At 45.4% G+C, this 19,317-nt stretch overlaps 2 protein-coding genes across 2 annotated transcripts in view; one reads left to right on the forward strand and one right to left on the reverse strand.

Annotated features, from left to right (window-relative positions):
* The first annotated feature begins 427 nt into the window (after window positions 1-427).
* On the forward strand, window positions 428-9,200 carry LOC119394169 (CDC42 small effector protein 2). Its single transcript, XM_037661426.2, has 4 exons — window positions 428-540; window positions 3,284-3,438; window positions 5,711-5,803; window positions 8,321-9,200. The coding sequence occupies exons 1-4, from the start codon at window positions 492-494 to the stop codon at window positions 8,414-8,416; spliced, it is 393 nt and encodes a 130-aa protein (XP_037517354.1). The 5' UTR covers window positions 428-491; the 3' UTR covers window positions 8,417-9,200.
* LOC119394926 (RNA polymerase-associated protein LEO1) overlaps window positions 9,188-19,317 on the reverse strand; it is a gene marked incomplete in the record, with an annotated part of 18,618 nt that continues 8,488 nt past the window's right edge. Inside the window, 4 exon segments of the mRNA XM_037662224.2 lie at window positions 9,188-9,316; window positions 13,091-13,206; window positions 18,070-18,247; window positions 18,404-18,539. Of these exon segments, the coding sequence (XP_037518152.1) occupies window positions 9,245-9,316; window positions 13,091-13,206; window positions 18,070-18,247; window positions 18,404-18,539 (502 nt within the window).

The following is a 19,317-nucleotide window of genomic DNA, read 5'->3' on the forward strand; positions in this document are numbered from 1 at the left end:
TTCTCAAGAGGGCAAGGCTGGCCATTTATGTACCATGGGGCCCGGGCCTTGAGTGGGCATTTATCCCTCGTGGCATTCGTGCTTTTGAATGCAGAAAAAAACTAAATTCGCGGCCGATGAGGGCCAGCTATATAGCTCCGATGCGCAAGAACATATAATTTCGCACTTGTCAGCTTGTACAGTTTATAACCGTGGTTTTACTCGTTCTTTTGCTATATTACGCTATGGGCTTTCAGTGAGCACTTAATCATCTTGGCGTTATTGCCTTTGCAATCGAGAAACTAGATGTGCGGCCGATGTGGGCGAGCTAGGTAACTCCGAGGATCTTTATTGGTCGGCGATTATATGAGCGGTCGCTTACCAATAATAATAATACTAATAAAACGATTACTGTGTGCAGTCCACCCGCGCCGTGTAGACGTGGACGAAGAAGTGCAGTGTTCGGTGCGCGCGCGCAGCCGTGCCTCCTCGTGTGGCGCATAGCTGGCACCATGTCGCAGGAGGAGGATGGCAAGGAACAGCGCTCCTCGTCGGAAGACGGTGCGTACACTGCGTGGGGTCTTTCGGGTCTTTCCTCGTGTTTTGTATCCGCAGAGATCGTTTAATTCCTTGCGCGCTCTCTCGCCCATCGCTTTTAGTAATGTCGAGCCCACCCGCGGTTTCATTGAGGCGATCGGCAGCGGTCTCGAATGTTCCTAGGCACACGTCTAGAGTCACTGCATACGGCTCCTTTAGGAGCTGTGTACTGTGAGCCACTAGAGTTACTGTGTATGACTTCCTTAGGAGCCGTGCACAGTAACTCTAGTGCAATCGTAAAACATAACGGCGTACGTTGACGTGACGTGGGTTAACGTCGTCGAGGCTTCCCTTTTGTTGCACAGCCGGCGCAGTGAAAACACTCGCTTCATCTCGATCTGTTTTATCTGCAGGATCGTAGTGGAAGCTGCGAGTCGTACAACGACGTGGCGTACGCTGACGTCGCCTGAACACTTCCTGTAGTTTCGTAATTTCTTGAAGTTCACGCTGATGTATCGTATTGCTCTGTCGCACGTCTTGATTTGGTTGCAGAAAGCAGCCGTCGGGTCAGGTGAAACGAGCACCATAGCGTTCGGTATGCCCGTATCACATATGCTTGCTGCTAGTGTCAGTTCGTCATCAGCTCCGGCCCCGTCGATTGGGGATAACTGGTGTCAAAATATGCTCGGTGTAATTGGGGGTTCGTTAGTAAAATAATGTAAGAGAAGTTTACACTCTTTGGCGTGTCTTCTTGTTCCGCAGCGATAAGTGTTATATCTGGCTTGCTTGCCTGTGCTTTCTTGAAAACTCTACGCTCACCACTTTCCTATCAAGAGTGCCATGTCACGCTGATAGCGTACTCGCTGTTCGGGATCCCAAAGTACCGGGCGCATGGCATCATTTAACCGAGGAATGGCACGTATAAGGTGTACGTGATCGTCGTGGGACAAAAAGACGACCCAAAGGACTCGTTACATGCTTGTATGCGAGTGTACACAGCACAATCGTGTGCACGATCTGCTGCACCTGTATCGGTGCACCACGTGTTCTTCCACGGTTTTAGGGTTAAAGGCCGTCTCACATTCTGCGAAACGCTCGGACGAGAAAAAGAAAAATCGCTGCATTTGCAGTTGTTGCTATGCGATTCCGATTTTGTCGCGCGCGCGCTCTCCGCAGTCATGAAAACGAGCCGCGGCTGCCGTAGCGCGGCAGGGGGTCGCCCGCTGCACCAACTCTCCCCCGTCGTGCTCGTTTTTTTTTTTTTTTTTCTTGAGTAATTCAAAGGGAGCAGGTCGCGCGCGCATGGCGGAGCGAGTATTTTATACTCGTGGCGCGCTCGTGAGCGTGCAGTCAAAATCTGCGAGGTCTTTTGAAAACTCGTAAAGCCCTTTTTTAGGCGAGATGTGCTGAAATTGCCTTTCTCTTAACGCTTTTATTTTATTTTATTAGAGTCCGGCGGCTAAAAGGCATGCATATTTGACCGTGTGTCGAGAATTAGTTGCATGCCAAAACACGATCGCAGCAAATCCGTCCGACGATAGTCTTCACTATTGGGTGCTGACCGCAATAGTAGGACATAAGTAGGAGCAGAAATGTTGATTTGGCTGCAAGTAGCTACCGTATTTACTCGAATCTAGGCCGGCCCCGATTCTAAGCCAACCCCCGAAATTCGCAAGGCCAGAAAAAAGAAACTTAATCATTGTACTCGAATCTAAACCAACCCCCCCCCCCCCACTTTCGCACATCGTTTTTTCGAAAAAAAAAAAAAAACATCGGCTTAGATTCGAGTAAATACGGTAATCAGTTAGGCGGTGAAGGCGATAAGTACTTGTACATTTCGAACATATCTGTGATACGTTTTGACATATACGTTTTGTTAACATATATGATACACTTTAACATATACTTGATATGTTGAAGTACGTAATTATGTGCAGTAACACGTCATACCAGAATGCCATAAAACTTCATTTAGAAAATGCTTGCTGGTGATTTGCAATCTTGGAACAAGTTGCCATGTGCTCAAGCAATGGTTCGTGACACAATGTCACAGATCGAATGCCCCAACATTAGGTGGCACCAGATTCCTTTTCCAGATTCCTTCAGTCCTTTTGTGGTACTAAGTTGACCACAGCATTTGTCATGCGGGCAGGTGCTACACAAATCTGATAAACCAGGAAGTGTTTATGTTCAATTTTCTAATGCAATCTGCAGGGGCGTAGCCAGAAATTTTTTTCGGGAGGGGGGGGGCACCTCCCTGATCTGAAGTGGGGGTTGGGCAGGCTAGGTGTGATCGAGTGTCATTTTGAGCTCTGTATGCCATGGCAAAAAAAATTTTTTTTTTTTTGGGGGGGGGGGGGGGGCATGGGCCCGGTGTGCCTCCCCTGGCTACGCCACTGAATAGTTCATGTGTTAGTCAGTTTGTTTAGTAGGCTCTGTCTTTCAAAAATTGCACACTTATTGTCTTCCTACAACGCAGGTGAACCTAAACCTAGAAAAAGCATTTAAAAACACATTTTGCATTCTGAACTGCTGACAACGCAACTGGTGCTGTTGCTGCTATTGTATTGCGGTGGTTTAGTGCTAGTTGTACACCCCAAGTACGAAGTTAAGTACTCAGTGGGGAGGCCCTGCTACAGAGGTATGTTGTGGGTCTAGCCATGATTTTTCTCGAACAATAAGCTGAGAAACATTTACGTTCTAGCTCTGCCCTTAAACTTATAAATGTGTAAACGAACTCAAGTGGGTGCGCTTTGAACCATTGCAGTGGCGGCGGCCACAGAGCCAGCAGAGGAAGTGCCGCAGCAGCAGCGCAGAAGAAGCGGCAGCAAGCGTGTGGCCTGCGAGGAGCTGGCCTACAACAGGATGGGTGACATCTGGGTCCAGTGCTTCGCGTGCTGCGTCACTGAGCAGCCTGCTCCGGTGAGACTGGCTCATGAATTTTGTACGCCATTGTTCCTTTGCGATGTTGCAGCATAGCCATAGGCGTGCGCACAGGGAGGGCAAGGGGGTTGGCCGCCCCCCCTAATCACCTAACAGGGGGGGGGGGGGTAAGTCTGTGCCGTACATCGACCCTTCTGGTCACCTAAGAGGGAGGGGGGGGCTAAATATGCCCCATACATTGACTTAGTAGGGTGGGGGCGCTGCGATGAACCTTCGCCCCCCCCCCTAATGGGGAACCCTGCGCACGCCTATGAGCATAGCTCTCTGTATGCGATTCGAATTGCCTCCTAAAACAGTACTGGCCTGGCATGTGCGACTGGTCATTTTTTTCCTTGGTGAAAACGAAGGCTGAAACTGTCTTAAACCATAAAAAAAAGGGGGGGCAGAATGTCTGATATAATTATTACACTTGTTCTAGGGATGGGCGAATAGTGAATTTGAGGTTCGAAGCGAATCCGAAGCGAATAGTGATTTGGTCGAATAATTTCGAATCGAATAGTTCGAATAGTATTTACCACACATTATTAAGAAAAATGAGCATTTTCATCATGACCCTCGCACAATGTTTTTAAGAATTGGAACTAGGTATGAGTGAATCTCACTTTTTTGGTTTGAAATGAAGTGGAAGAAATCTTGTATGGGGGGGGGGGGGGGGGTATCAATGAGAAGAAGTACTATAGAAGGAAAGGCAGGGAGGTTAACCAGTTTAGGAAAACCGGTTTGCTACCCTACACACGGGAACAGGGTGGGGGAGATTTAAAGAAAGAGAGGAAAGAGAGAGAGACATAACACAGCACACACAGTCACAGTCAGTCACTCTTGCGTGGTGTGCGACGTCCAAGTCCGCTTCTCTTAAAAACCTCAGAAGTGCCTTCGTCGCCTTCAGCTGCGATGTCTTCTGTCGACAACATGCAAGAGTAGTTTCAATAGACGTTTGTCTATTGAAACTATTTGTCTCTTCGCAGCAACAGGCATCAAGATTTTAATAGCAGTAGGGTGCAATACGTTACAATTTAAAAATGACTATACTTAGCGCATATAAGCCCATATAAAACGCTTTTAAACTTTAAAAAATGTGTATGCGCATTTAACATTGAAGTGTGGCTTCGCGGCAGTGCAGGTTTCCCCTGGATGGGTTGTTTCACGGCACAGCAAACAGACGTTGCAGTGAAACCACCTTTACAGGGGGTTATGCGTGGTCAAATGTATATGTTCGTTCATTTCGAATACTTCGAAATTTCGAATAATCTAAATTCGTATCGAAGCGAATGCGAATACTGTAATATTCGTTCGAATATTCGAAACGCCCGAATATTCGCCCATCCCTAGTTTCTATTGTTTTTGTTTTAGTAACCATGAAATCGTTTTGTGATTATCCCACTGGCTCACTACGCTTATGCATTCGTTTTAGCTGCCACACGTAAATGCAGCACAAACAAACATGCGCAGCACTTGTTTTTCCTGCGAGCTATGTAATCATTCCTGGCCCATGCCTGGCCCTTCATGCTACGCACCAAGAAGTCTTGCTTTGTGCCATGACATGTTACTTTCAATGCCAGGTCTGGCTTTTCAAGAGCAACTTTAGCACCAGTTTAATTTGCCTGACATGTTCATTGCCATTTCTTACACCAAGAGGCTTGTAGTAGATTCTACAATGTGAAAAATTTTTGTAGCTACTCCTTCAAATGTTGATACTGGGTGGTCGATGGTATACACAGCCACAAGTGCATATGGTAAAACATTGGACCATTGGATTGCAATCAAATAAAGGTGTTGCATATTTGAGGATTTTCTTTCTTTTGTCAGGTGGTAGACTTCATGTTCCATTGTTTCTTGCATCAAATATGGTTTTATTTTTATATATTGCTCATTCACCTTCTTGCCTTTTGTTTCTTTCTTTTGCTTTCCTTGCTTTTTATTTCAGTCAGACATTGGACATTGCACATTATTGTCTTATTATATAGAATGTGGATGAAAGTGGCCTTGAAGGGCAATGTCTTGAAAAGTTGCTTCAGTTTTACTTGCCCATCATTATTCCTTAGTTCAGTGAGCGATAGTCCTCTAAAATTTTATGATATTCAAATGAAATTCATTAAGTTATCTTGTCTTTTTAGCTACGGGGACAGTACCGATCATGGTGTCGACTGACTGGGGTGTACACAGGATGTTGCTCAGAAACAACTGAGAACTGTTGCTGATGCTCTGCCAGTGCCATAATGTCCATTCTGTTGTTTTGGGGTGCCCTTTGCAGAAACGGCGGCGGCGAATCGACCGCACCATGATTGGAAACCCAACAAACTTCCAGCATACGGCTCATGTTGGCTCTGGGGACATGAATGTTCATGTAAGTTGGCGTTGAAACTGGTGCTATAAAAGATAACATGCTGACCACGTTGACTAGGCGTTATTGAAGCATCACTTAAGCCAAATTTTCGTTTGGGACTTTTATGCTTTAACGAGCAGGTCTCTCTCCAATATTCAAGATATTTAGTCGCAAACGCCTTAAAGTAGCACATAATTAATACTAACATCATTGTGATCAATTTTGGCATCACTTCAAAATGCCCACCCAGGATTGTAAGAAACTAGCATCCCACCACATTGGAGCACCATAAGAACACTGCACTGAAAATAAGGGTCGTCAACAGCACACTTCTTGAATTAGAGCATTGCGTGTGGGAAGGAATGAAATTATGCAAGTGCTGCACTACTGGCCAGGATGTCACACACCAGGCATGTCTTTCTGCCGAAATTTGTGTGCCTTTTCAAAAAAGAAAATTCCTTGTCAGGAATTTTCCTTGTCAGAAATTGAAGTCAGCTCTTTGTAAAATCCTTATTAGCTTTTGGACCTGGGGAAAATGTGATTGACCACAGAACTTTGGCATGAGGCCCCAGAAAATGCGAAACCAAGACGGGCTGCGCTGCTGCATGTGTGGCTGCGCCATTCAGGGTTACATTGCTGCAATGTCCGTGAACGGCAGACAATGAGCAAATACAGTACATGTGGTATATATGTATGCATATGCTGTAGTATTTAGAAGTCGAAATGGCAGCTTGTGTAGAACCTGTGTAACAGAAAAGCGCTGTGATAACGAGATGATGAGTTTGGAAGCAAGGTGACAGATGCTGTTCCTGCCATGTCTGACACCTGGCACACTTGCCGATGGTAGAGTTTGTTTGCAAGGCAAGGAGGGTGAAAAAAAATGGCAGGGGAAGCCAATGCTGTGTACATTGGTCAACACATGTCTAGAACGACAGAGCGTCGTGCTCGGAACATCTGCAGTACGAAATGGGCCACATCTGAGCATGCCTGCCTTGCAGTTTCCATCCTTGTTTATCGCTGCGGCTGCAATAACTGCTTTGGCCGTCAGAAGTGCTGGCAACTGTATAGTGCTGAAAAAAAAGAGTGCAATCTCCCGGATCCTTTTACACTGTGAACTTATTCTCGGTTCGTAGTGTCATATACTGACAACGGTTTGCCTACTTTTTTTTGCTTGTTTTTTGTTTTTGCGATAAAACTGTTCTGAGCGCTTTCGACAGCAAAAGCTGTTGTTGCATCCGTGGTGATAAAGGATCAAAAATGCAATTGAGGCGTGTCGTTGGCGCCGCCCATGCTCAGATGTGTATTTACGACTGCAGATGTCGCTCGTGCAATTCTGAGCATGACACTCCATCGTTCCAGACATGACTTGACCACCGTACACAGCATTGGCTTCCTGCCATTTTTTTACCCTCCTTTACTCGTCGTCTTTTGTCCGTTTCCGCGCTCCCAGTTCACTGATTGAGTAGGAATACGAGATTCCCGTAACATTCTCATTTAAAAGTGCAGACTACGTTATTTTCAGAGCACGGTGTTAAGTGGCCGAACAGTGCAACATGTTTTGTGATCTTTTTGCCCCCCTTTTCAATGTTGCATGTGCGTTTTTGTAGAACAATGGCTGGCAGACTGCACACATTTTTGTGTATTGGCGGGGTCTTGTCGAACTGGAATACTGTGCTGTTCTGCTGTCTTAACTGAAAGCATTGTGGACTCCTGTAGCTATCTGTGCTCCGGTTTGTGAAATCTTAAGGGGGGACGAGGGTCTTGAAATAGCAAAAAATTGTAAAAATTGGCAACTTTTGGAAATCACTGTTTCAAGTATTTGTAGTCCAAATTATGCTCTGGAAAAATACTATGTTATGGAAAAATGGCCTGTCTTTTTTTTACATGTTCAAAGATTAAGTTTAAAATGTTTTTAAATCTTGAAACACGATTTTTTCAGCTTTGTTATTTTTGTGAAGTGAATCTGCCTTACGGAAGTTTTGAGGAGGTTTCTAGGAACATATTTAAACGAACTTAGTATCATTTTTTTCAGCAGCACCTGAACTACAGGCTAAAGCTTTTCTTTTTTTCTGAACATTGATGCAATTGTAATTATTTGATAAGTACCAGCTAATTACTGGAAGCTAACTTTTACCTTCCAAGTTTGAAAATTATTTCTGATCAAAGAAACCGCTGTTTTGACATCTAATTTGCTTTAGCCTGTGAGGGGTGCCTTTTAGAAGAACCACGAAGTACTGAAAAGTAACTTTTTGTATTCTGTGTTACCCTAACGACCCGTAAGAAATTACCTAATTACAATGAGGAAATTTGTCATAACTTCCTTTCTAAATGAAATATTTGAAATATGTTTGTAGATTTGAAATCTCCATTCAATGATATACATGCATGCCAGTTTTCATTAGGATAGGATAATAAATAAAAAAAAAATTTTCGAGACCCTTATTCCCCCTTAAACTGCAACTATGGTAAGCAGTACATGCCAAGAGCGCTTTCGTCGGGTTTGAACTCGCCAGAACATCCACTTACTTGTGCTCGCAGCTCAACGCACTCCAGAACCAGATGGCCTCCAAGGGTGGCTACGAGTACGCGCTTCCAGTGAATGTGTCAATCCCAGTGGTGGACGTTCAGCAGTGACCGCGCGTGTGTGTGTGGGGGGGGCCGTCGTACCTCCTCAGCCCGAGACATGGCGTGTGTGTTGCCCCAATGGTGTGACGGCGGCGGACTCACCAGACGGCGGCCACTTGTGATGATGCCAGATGGACCAAAGGCCTCGCGCTCCCCTCCTCGAAACCCCGCCCCTCCACCCTCTTTTTCCTCTTAGCTGTCGCAACCTGTCACCAGTGCGGGTGGCAGCACTGAGCACCGACTGGGCTGTGTATCTTTTTCTTTTCTTTTAATAGGAGCATCGGCGCAGGGACTGTACGATTTGTACGTGCACAGTTTGTGCATCCCAGCCACATGAAGCTGGACAAAAAAAAAAAGCTAAATTCTTTACTGTAAGGAGACTCGACGGCAAAGCTTGCCCTTAGCCATTTTTTCTTAATAACTGTCTTTTCAGTGCAGCACTATTTAGGACGCTGTCACACACAGGTTGTTTAGACGAGCACATTGTGTACATAGAAGCAGGTCATGTTGAAGGAGTCCTTTCCACACCCTCACCTGCTGCCTCCCCTTCCACTTTGTAGTGTGTTCGTGTCACGGATGTAGCCAGAGCCAGGTGTGGCTGCAGTGTGTGTGTTTTTAAAGAAATGTGTTTAGAGAGACGTTTGCTGAACCAGAAGCGTTTGTAACGGCTAGTAGTATTTAATAACAGCAGGCAGGCACCGTTTACGTGCAAAGACGAATAAAGAATTTTATCAGAGTGGAAGAAAATGGACAAGCACTGCCAATGTGCGAAAAGTGAATAAAAGAAATGTTTATCTATGAAAACGAGTATGTACAGTATGGAACAAGTGAGGATGCCTAGTCGTCCTCGTCGCTCTCCTCGATGGCCTTCTTTGCCTTCTTGCTCTCTGCCTTTTTGTCAAAGTAGTCCTGTAAAAGGAAAGAAATGGTCAATTCCACATAGTTGTGTGTCTCTTGTTGCAAACTAAATGAGACTTGTAGTGTGCAGTGCACATAACACTGTAGATAACACGAAGCACACGTACACAGCATTCATTTTCAACAAGTTGGCGTGAGGTGTGTGTGTGTCGCACCCAATGTAATTCTAAGCTTTGCAATGAGCACCTTTGAATGTTCGTCAACTGTCACGCATGTGCACAAACAGGAAAACTTTGTCAGTGATGAATCTGCATGATACAACTGATGATGAAGAATAATGACTACATTACATTGTAGAAAGAATATGTTGGACTGACCGCTCCATTTACGTGGAATCGTGGCGAGCTAAGGGTATAAGTGCACTGTAGCCCAGGCTTTGTGCTTGCTGAAAAGCCCACAGGCCGGGCACACTAGTTTTTGTGCAGAATGTACGAACTGCTGTCCTTGGATAATTTGGGGTCAGCTGCATCTGTTGACCTAACATGGATCAGCCTGTGTTAGTGGCATCTTCCAACACGGTACCAGCAGATATTGGTGTTTAGCTAAACCTCACTGTTGACTCCGGTAAATGCCTTCGGATTCCTCAGAGTTAAGCCATGCTCACATTAAAGGGGTCATGAAGCACCCCTTGGGCTGATTGAAAAAACACATCCTGCGGAAAGCTGACACGGCTATGAACTGCTCTGCCAAATATTACAGTCGTGCGCGCCGCGTAATGGCCACAAGCGGAGCGCGAAGTTGCCGTTTCCCCAGGTACCCTCTTTTCAAACAGAGGCCGGTTCTCACTCTCGTCGGTGGGCGGGGCGTCTGTCCGCTGTACGTCGCAAGAGACATAGCATGCTTATTGGCCGATAGCCGACGTAAATCGAGAGCGGCGTTCGGATCAGATGCGCTTCTTGCCGCGGGGTGCCGCCACATGCCGGCGCCGCACTCCTCAGTACACGGTAGCCGCACTCGCGCAAGCGAATCACAGCGGGAGAGCGATCGCGTTTCGTGACGCGCGCTGGCGTAACTTCTTTCCCCCATGCCATCCCTCCCTGTCTAGCTTCCAGTGCGCTCGCCGGCACGAGAAAAGAGAGAAAGCGCTGGGAGCGTGCGTCAAACCCCCGTAACTCCGCTGATTCTTGACGGATTCGAGAAATTTTTGCGGCAATCGATTCGGGAGGCAGTACACTCCGATACTGAGGCCATTAGATCATTACTTGGAAAAGTGGTTCATGACCCCTTTAAAGACATAATCTGAAAGCAGGTGCAAGACGAGCGGCAGCACTCCACTGGACAACAAAGTGCATTAGCAGGATGGGAACAAGCGATGAAGGGACGTTAAAGTTGCAACAAAATGACAACGAATGTCTCCAGTCGCCCACAGAATTCCCCGTAACAGCAGCTGCAAGTGCAAGAAGTGAAAGAAATATCGGAGCAGAGGCAATTCTTAGTCTTTTGTTTCCGCGTACAAAGACTTGGGACACTTGCACTACTAAATAACAGACTGCCTTACCTGTCAACATTTCAATGCAAGAATCTGTCGGCCTAACATATATGCACAAATTATCTTCCACGCTAAGGCATAGCGCAACTTGATGCTGCACAATTTCCATTTAATTCCTTCAAACTAGTCAAATAATTGGCTATAGTTTTCCACAAAATCATCCTAACTTTCAAAAGTTAGGAAAATTTTCCAAACATTGTTAAAGGGGGTGTGAAAATGAAGTGCAATGCAATAGAATTCGTATATCTGCATGTCTTTCAGAACTGCATTTCCAGACTGCTAGATTACTAGTGTGGCCTAATCTGTGTAAAAAAAAAAAATTGATCGTACTTGCACATTAGGCGAATTTCAATAGTCAAATCTTGATATACTGAAGTTGTGCTGGCAGCGAAAAACATTCTTATACTGCTAACTTTTCCCGGCCATGGCAGCCGAACTTTCGATGGAGGCAAAAGTACTTGTTGGCAATAAGACGAATTATTATTATAGGTTTCGGACTTGTTTTCGCTTTCCGGATGGGCTCACAACTACAGTTTTCTTCAGTGCGCTCACCCGCGCAGTTTGCTTGCACTATGGAAGTGCGCGCCGGTTTCTCTGCCACAAGTGAGTGTAGTGGCGGTTCCTCCAAATCGCCGCTCAACTGCCGAATCAGAATCCGATTGAGTAAATGTTGGCCCGTCCGTGGTGTTAAAGAATTTAATTCAGCAATAAAAAAATACACACACACGGGGGGGGGGGGGGGACATTTCGCAAAAAAAAAAACTGACCCTCAAAGGGGGGTTTCTTAACTTTTTTTTAAAATTCATTTCAGTGCTTCATCTCATATTGCTCACGACTGCACATACGCGTGCATTTGCCTTGTGTCCGTGCTTCTCCTGACTGTGCAATAGTTATGGATATGTCGTTGCCTCAACAGGGTGAAAGCATTCATGTAGGCGACGAGCATTTGAAGTGATCTCGCACAAGGAAGTAGCACTGAACGGCAGCATGGCTGTCACCTGCTAAAAGCATCCAGTACGCTTACAACTATGCTACAGCATGCGCTCTGCCGAGCATATAGTTGAAGATGCATTGTAACAAGTTGCACTGACATGTTCATGGGTGGCCACCATCACGTCTCGATACATTTTCAATAGGCTTGTGCGAATATTCGAGCACTTTAAATATTCGAATTCGCTTCGATTCGAATTTAAATTACTGGAAATTTTGAAGTACTAAAAATGAACGAATAGATGTATACAAGTCCGCATGTAACCCCCCTGTAAAGGTGGTTTCACTGCAGTGGAGAGGTGCTATACCGTGAATATACCTTTACAAAGAAAATCCGCACAGCCACGAAGCCCCACTTCAAGGTTAAATGAACATATTACCCCCATATCGATTCATCATTTTTTAAGTTTAAAAGCTTTGTTTTATCGGCTTATATGCTCTAAGTACAGTAAATTCTAAAATGTAACATATTTTACAGGTTATCGTTTGCATTCTACCGAAAGTCAAATCCTGCTACTATTCAAAGTTGCTTCCACTTCCTTTGAACCAAAATGAATGACATTTGCGCAAGCTTTGTTTCAGTTTTTAAAAAATATTGTGCAGGTTTGTTGAGTCATGACAAATATGCTCATTTTCCTTTATAATGTGTGACACATACTAATCGAATTCGATTTGAAATTATTGGACCAAATTATTCGCTTCGAACCTAAAATTTACTTTTCGCACAAGCCTAATTTTCAATGCTTATTAATACAGGCATATCGCCAAAGTCCCCGAGCTGGCCTCCACAACCAAAATGCCAAAGATCTCTGGCAATTCTGCGAGTTGAGGGATGCAGTCATCTTTCGTGAGTAAAAAAAAAAAGTAGCACGGCAGGGCGTTCCATTTCATTCGCTCAACAGTGTTTACTGCTGCCTGTCAACAAAAATATTCTCTTGACCCGTTTACAAAACTTCCATTTGTCATAGAGGGAGGGAGCAGATGCAGTGCACGAGGATTTAATTAAACCAAAACTGTGGCATAATGTTAATTAGCTAAATCACAAAACATACACGGTTTCCAATTAGATCAGGAAATGAAAAGTCATTAAACTGGGGTTCACTGTATAACAAAGTGTCAATTTTACTAACACTGTCACACTGAAGCTTAACTGTACTGTCACAAGCTTCATGCAAGTTTAATCCTTGCCAAGAAAAGACTTCAACTCTGAGAATCGCAAGGATGTAAACAAGGCGCATGGTGTCGTGGTTGAACGTATGTTTATAGTGAACAGAGTAATGACTCACCAGATCACTATCATCGTCGTCATTGTCTGGTCCGGCCTTTGCCTTCTCTAATCGCCGAGCACGCTGTTCTTCCAGATCAGATGCGTCATCGTCAGAAGAGTAAATGGAAGGGCGCTCTGCAAAGGACAATTAGTGCAAAGTGATTACGACTGTACTGCTGGCAAAGCCAGAAAAATGCAGGGACACAAATGAGAACAGCTCAGCTTAGGACGATAATATATTCTTCAAGAACTCCATTTCCTTAAAGGGGCACTGACACAAAAGTCTTGGTCTGACGTTTTTAAGCTGGAATGTGTTGTTAAGGGCCTATTAGTCATAGCGAGGCACATCGCTTGATGCTTAGTGTTGCATAGATACTTAGTGTTTATTATAAAGCAGCCTCAGTTTCGGTTTGGGAGAGCTCCGAGAACCACAAGCCGCTGGGTGCAATTAACGCCATCTAGCTTGTGAAATGTGGTAAACGAACTCAACCGCATGAGCCCGCAAAACTGTGATGCACTTCTGCGCTGCCTGCAATGCCTGCTCGCGTTCTCTTGCCTGCCGCATGTGCTGCACATCGTTGTTGTCGTCGTTGTCATCATTCTCGTATGACAACGACTTTCTTGAGGCTTCCACACCTTTCCACATATTTGCTACAGGCACATACTCATGAGCAGCCGCCTGCCGAATATGTAGTCTGCTTGTGCAGCACAGCAAAAGGGCAATGCCAACTGACGTCATCATTACTAGCTGCGCCAGCTTGGAGGCAGCGGCAATGGTGATGTTGTGGATCACCTTCAGGTCACCTCAAATGATGTTAATGTCGCGAAGTGCAGCATATAGCGCTGAATTGTACACGGAAAACTTCAAAATTCACACAAATTACATTCCAAGCTATATTAGCTTGTTGAGATTTGGTAGATCATTACGCATCTTCACAGAAATTGTTCTTGCAGGCTATCTCAGCTGCGAGAGTGTGTCAGTGTCCCTTTGACAATGTAATAACCAAGCACAGTTCCACGGAAATAAAAATTCAAGCTTGTTTACTTTTACAATAGGCAGTTTTAGGACAAGGTATGCAAAGCTTTGTGTTTGCAGTCACTGTGCACACTTCATATGCCAACCTCTAGACAAATTACTTTCAGAAAATAGCGTCCACACCCAAGGAATGCAAGCCTGCGTACACTTAAAAGAAACTGCCTGTCATCAAAAAAAAATTTTTTTTATAGATAAACTTAAGTATGCAATAAGTTATTGGTTTTTGACCTTCCACAACTGAAAACCTACTCGAGCATATCCGAAATGCTACCACTGGCTATGTTTTCTGCGCTTAAAAATTGTTGGGCATCAAAACTGGCACACCTTACATGACACACTTGGCACTGGAAGGCTGATTTTACACCAATGGGTAGTCTTGGACCTTGTGACTCCATAAATGTTCCTAAAATTTGCCAAGGTCACTTTGGCTACATTGGAACACACTGTAATCATAATCATAAAGCAATGCCTTCCAGCGCATCTAGCTCGCGATACGTGTAGAGGAGAGCTAGCATGTGCTGATATGTGTAGCGGCGGTATCTGAGACAATATGTGCTGGTGAGCTCTGTCATACTGGGCTCCATACAAGACAAGTGACCGACTCGGGCACATACATTAGTAGTAGTAGTGTTTGAAAGAGCGCGTTCCAGGTGCATAAACATTAATTAAGCAGACAGTCTTTGATAGAGACCAAAAGAGCGAAAGATCAAATTTTTTCTTGGTCCTTGTGATGTTGCAGATATTGACGTGCACTTTTAATTTATTTGACTACTAGTTTTGCAGTCAGGAAATTGGCCAATGCCTGCCAGTTTGCTCCTGCTGCGTAGTTGATGACACTGCAAGAGAGATAGAGTGAGTGAGTGAGTGAGTGAAACAACTTTATTCGGTCCACAATAGACGCGAGTAAACTCAACGTCACCTGGCTAGGCCCACTCGGGGACCATCAGGTTAAACCTGACGGCCCTCGCGCGGGCCCTCTGGACGGCCAGGATTTGAGAGGTCTGGTCCTGGGCCTTAATGAGCCTCTTCATTTCCGCTTGGGTGAAAGGGGGACCGGCAGAGGCGCATCCCCACAGGACATGCTCGAAGTCCGCATAACCACCACACAGGGGGCAGTCCGGGCTTGGGAACCGTTCAGGGTACATTGAGTGCAGTGCTGCAGGGCTCGGGTAAGTGCTTGTTTGTAGCAGTCTGAGAGTAACAGCTTGGGCCCTGCATAGCGAGGAGTGTGGTAGAGGCAACACTCTTCTTGAGAGATAGTGGTGCTTGCATATCTCGTTGTACGAGCAGAGAGGCTCGGGTCGCCCAGGAGATGACGAGCAAAAAATTTTTGCTTCCAACACAACGGTACGTTCCTTACTGCATGACCTAGTGCAATACAGTAGAACCTCGCTGTTACATTCCCGGCTGCTAGGTCGTTTTCAGCCGGCCCCGGCATAGCTCCCATAGGATCCAATGCAATGGGAACCCCACTGTTACGTCGCAACGGTGGGACCATTCCCGCATTGTACGTTGCAACCCAGCCCTCCGAGATGGCCCGGGTGGCCATGTTGACTTTTCACGTGGCTTGGCTTGGTTCGCTTGGTGGCTTGATGATCGAATTGGCCGCCAGAAGCGGTGAGGGTGTCATCTATGGTGCATTTTTAAGTCCAGCCACCAGACACACGACCTCCAAGATCTGTATTTTTCATCTAAACATGGCAACTATGACGCGTTTGGGTGATAAAAATTGGCCTTGATGCATTCAACAAAAGTACGGACATCAAGATTAGGAGATGGCACCTTCAAGGACTGCGAAGAACTGGACTCCGCCATGGAGACTGTTGGCACTGACGGCATTGCGTATAGCGATTACGCTTCCGTTGACGACGCCGTTGTCATTTCTGTGATGTCTGTCGACGATATCGTGGCTGAGTGTGCCTTCCGTGCATCAGCGATAATGTAGTTGAGGAGGTAGAGCAGGTGCCGGAGCAGTTGCCGGAGCTAATGGCTTCATCGGCTATAACAGCGCTGAATTTGTTGCGAATATTTGCGCACAGTGACGAAGCCGAAAGTCACATGGCACTGCAGGTGCTTGAGAGACACCTTGTACTGACTGTGTGCGAGAAAATGCGCCAGGCGACACTGCACGATTTCTTCAAGCAAAAGGTTTGAAATAAGATTGTGTGCTTTTCACCACTACTGTAATTTCTCATTTTTTCCTGTTTATCAGCTCTGACGTTTATTTTTTATGGTCCTGTGAAAAACATATCAGTGGGGTTCTACTGTACTTGGCTCACACGTCATCAGAAGACTTGATTACAGATCCGACATTCTCCAACTACACTCAAAAAGTGTCACAGCACCCCTTAACCCCTTGAGGGTTTTTGCCGTACATGTACGGCAGAGGCTTCCTGGTACCAAAGGGTTTTCGTCGTACATGTACAGCAGAGCGTTTATTTTTAAAACGCGCGCCTTTCTCTTGCTTGGCCTGTGCTGCCACACTTCGGGAATATGTACGTGGAATTTTTTTCATGCGCCGCTGTCGCTCCGTTGTATTTTTTTTTGCTATCCCAAAACGGTGCACCAGCTATCGCTTACCCATCCGAGCGCATTGGTGGTGCAGCTGGTTTAAAGTGTGCGCCTTTTTTGATCATTTCTTTTGCTTTGCATGCGCTGCCACGCTTCAGAAATACGTGGAATTTTTTTTATGCGCCGATGTCTCTCTGTTGTTGCTTTTTTATGCTTCACAAAACGGCCCACCGGCTATCGCTTGCGCAACCGAGTGTGCCCGCGGAGTGGTTGGTTTCAAACGCGTGCCTTCTTCGATCATTTCTCTTCCTTGGAATCTGCTGCCACGCTTCGGGAATACGTGGAATTTTTTTAATGCGCCGATGTCTCTCCGTCTTTTTTTTTGCTTTCAAAGCGGCGCGGTGGCTTTCAGTTGTGCATCAGAACGCATGCACGCGGTCCGGCTGGTTTCGGGTGGTTTTCGCTTCTTGCGCCCACAATGATGATGGCTGTTTGGTTTCTAATCTCTCAAAGGGTGACCGCTTGTTACTTTCTCGTTTATTGCTCCCCGGGGCGCGATTACATCTGTTTCCGTGCGGTGCTAAATTACACAAACGATGCCGCCGTGATTGCGTTTCCTGTTTTGGGGTCTCGGAAAAATGACTACGTCTTGTTGGCGATAAGATGAAGGATTACTATAGCTCTTGCACTCGTTTTGCTTTCCGGACGGGCACACAACCATAGTTTTCTTCCGTGCACTCACTGACGCAGTTCGCTTACGCTATGGAAGCACGCGCCGGTTGCTCTGCTGCCGATGAGTCGAGCAGCGATTCTTCCGATGCGGACTATTCCCCAAGTGCCGAATCAGAATCTGATTCATCGGATGTCTGTGAGCTATGTTTAATACAATGCATAATTTTTATTTATAAAAAACTGTTAAAGTTTTTTTTTAGGATTTTGCTTGATTTTACTATGAATAAACCATGTGTATGTAACAACAAAAATGATTTTTTTGTCACTTTACGGTCACGAAAAAAATTTTTAGACAATTTTTTTCTTAAATAGAATCATCTGAAGAATTTATTTCAGCAATAAAAAAATTACACATTTTTCGACTGGATTTCGCGAAAAAATTCGACCCTCAAAGGGTTAAAAGGAGCTTGAGCTGCTACTATGTTGCTAACTGTGTCTGTGTTAACTAGATCAATGAATTGCTGTTGGGTAAATGTTGCAATTGCAGAATAGCAAAGAGTTCAAGTGAAGTATCTGAAGTTGTTTTGCTGAATGGAAGGAAATGGAAAGGGGAGTAGAAAAATGAGAGATAGAAAGGAAGGAAAGATGGAAATAGGCTACCAATTGGTTTGCCAAATTATGCCAAAGAAGTTATATATATGGTACAGTTAAGTCTCTGCTGCCGCCTATCAAAATGCGGCATCTAGACAAAAGATTATAATTTGCAATGCCACACTTACCCTTAAGTGCAGCCCCTCCCCGACGGTACTTGTTCTTGATGGCTGACAAAGAAATGGCCGCATCATCCTCGTCAGCCTCCAGGTATGCTGCGCTGAGGCCACGAGAGTGGGACTTCTCGCGAAGGCGTCGCTGCTTGCTCTCGCGTCGGATAGATGCCCGAAGCCGATCTTCCTCTTTCTGCACAAATGTGTGAATTCCACTGGTAAGGGCTTGGAGCCAACACTGACGTTGTCCAGCTATCAGACTGTTATTCACGCTAATGTCTCCACAGGCTACATTGAGAGGCTTGTCTACAGCCAGGGAAGGGTCATGAAAAAGTAACGTAAGACAAACCTTGATCATTTCACTGCGGTGTGCCTCTGGGTCCTGGCCAACCTGAGGCAGCACTCGAATCTTCTGTGTCTTTTGGCTGCGACCAGCAAGCGACAGTGTCATCTTGCGATGGGTGAAGCTGTCGGTTGAGTGAGGCCTGCAGAGACAGAGAGGGGCAGAGGTCATACATTTCAGTCCACTTTGCTGCATGTCTTTTATACTGAATTTCACAAGATTTTTAACAATATAAGAGGTACCACGCACGAGGAATGGTATAACTGCCATAGACAGCATGGCGCAAAATTAGCTCTTGTGCTAGAGTTGCCGTGTAGATCCTGTAGAGAGCCAGAGTTGTAAAATGCCATACTCATCGCGATTCTAAAGACAACCATGCAGTGTGGAGAAGGTGCCATTAACGCACAACTAACGTTACCAATGGCAGCACTTTGTGCTACCGTTTGACCGCTTCTTTAATGATCAATGCTTAGGCAATTGCTTCTAAAATATTTCTTTCCCCTTTCTTTTTCTTTTTTTTTTGGATTGAACTCGGTTAGGGTTATTAACTAGCGTGTGTTTTGACAGACAGTACTGGTGCACTGAACACAGTGAAGAATTCAGTGCTGGGTGACGCTTCAGCACAAGCAACATACAGTCGAACCTCGTTAATACGTACCCGGTTTAAGCGTACTAACGGTTAAAACGTAGTTGCGACGAATCCCCGACCGTGTCTCATAGAGCCTAATGCATTCGCTGACCGCTTAAGCCGTAGTGCTTCACCCTACGCCTACCGGTTAGTGCGTACCCTGTGTACCGTGATAACATTTTGTGGCATAAAATTTTAGTGCGCCGCTGAACTTCCCGACACCACAATGTGCCGCCAAAGGTTTTCCGTCTTTTCGAGAAGTGCGTAGATCAGTCGATCACCGATTCCAACT

Source organism: Rhipicephalus sanguineus, chromosome 5 (genome assembly GCF_013339695.2).
Source record: "Rhipicephalus sanguineus isolate Rsan-2018 chromosome 5, BIME_Rsan_1.4, whole genome shotgun sequence".
Taxonomy (NCBI): Eukaryota; Metazoa; Arthropoda; class Arachnida; order Ixodida; family Ixodidae; genus Rhipicephalus; species Rhipicephalus sanguineus.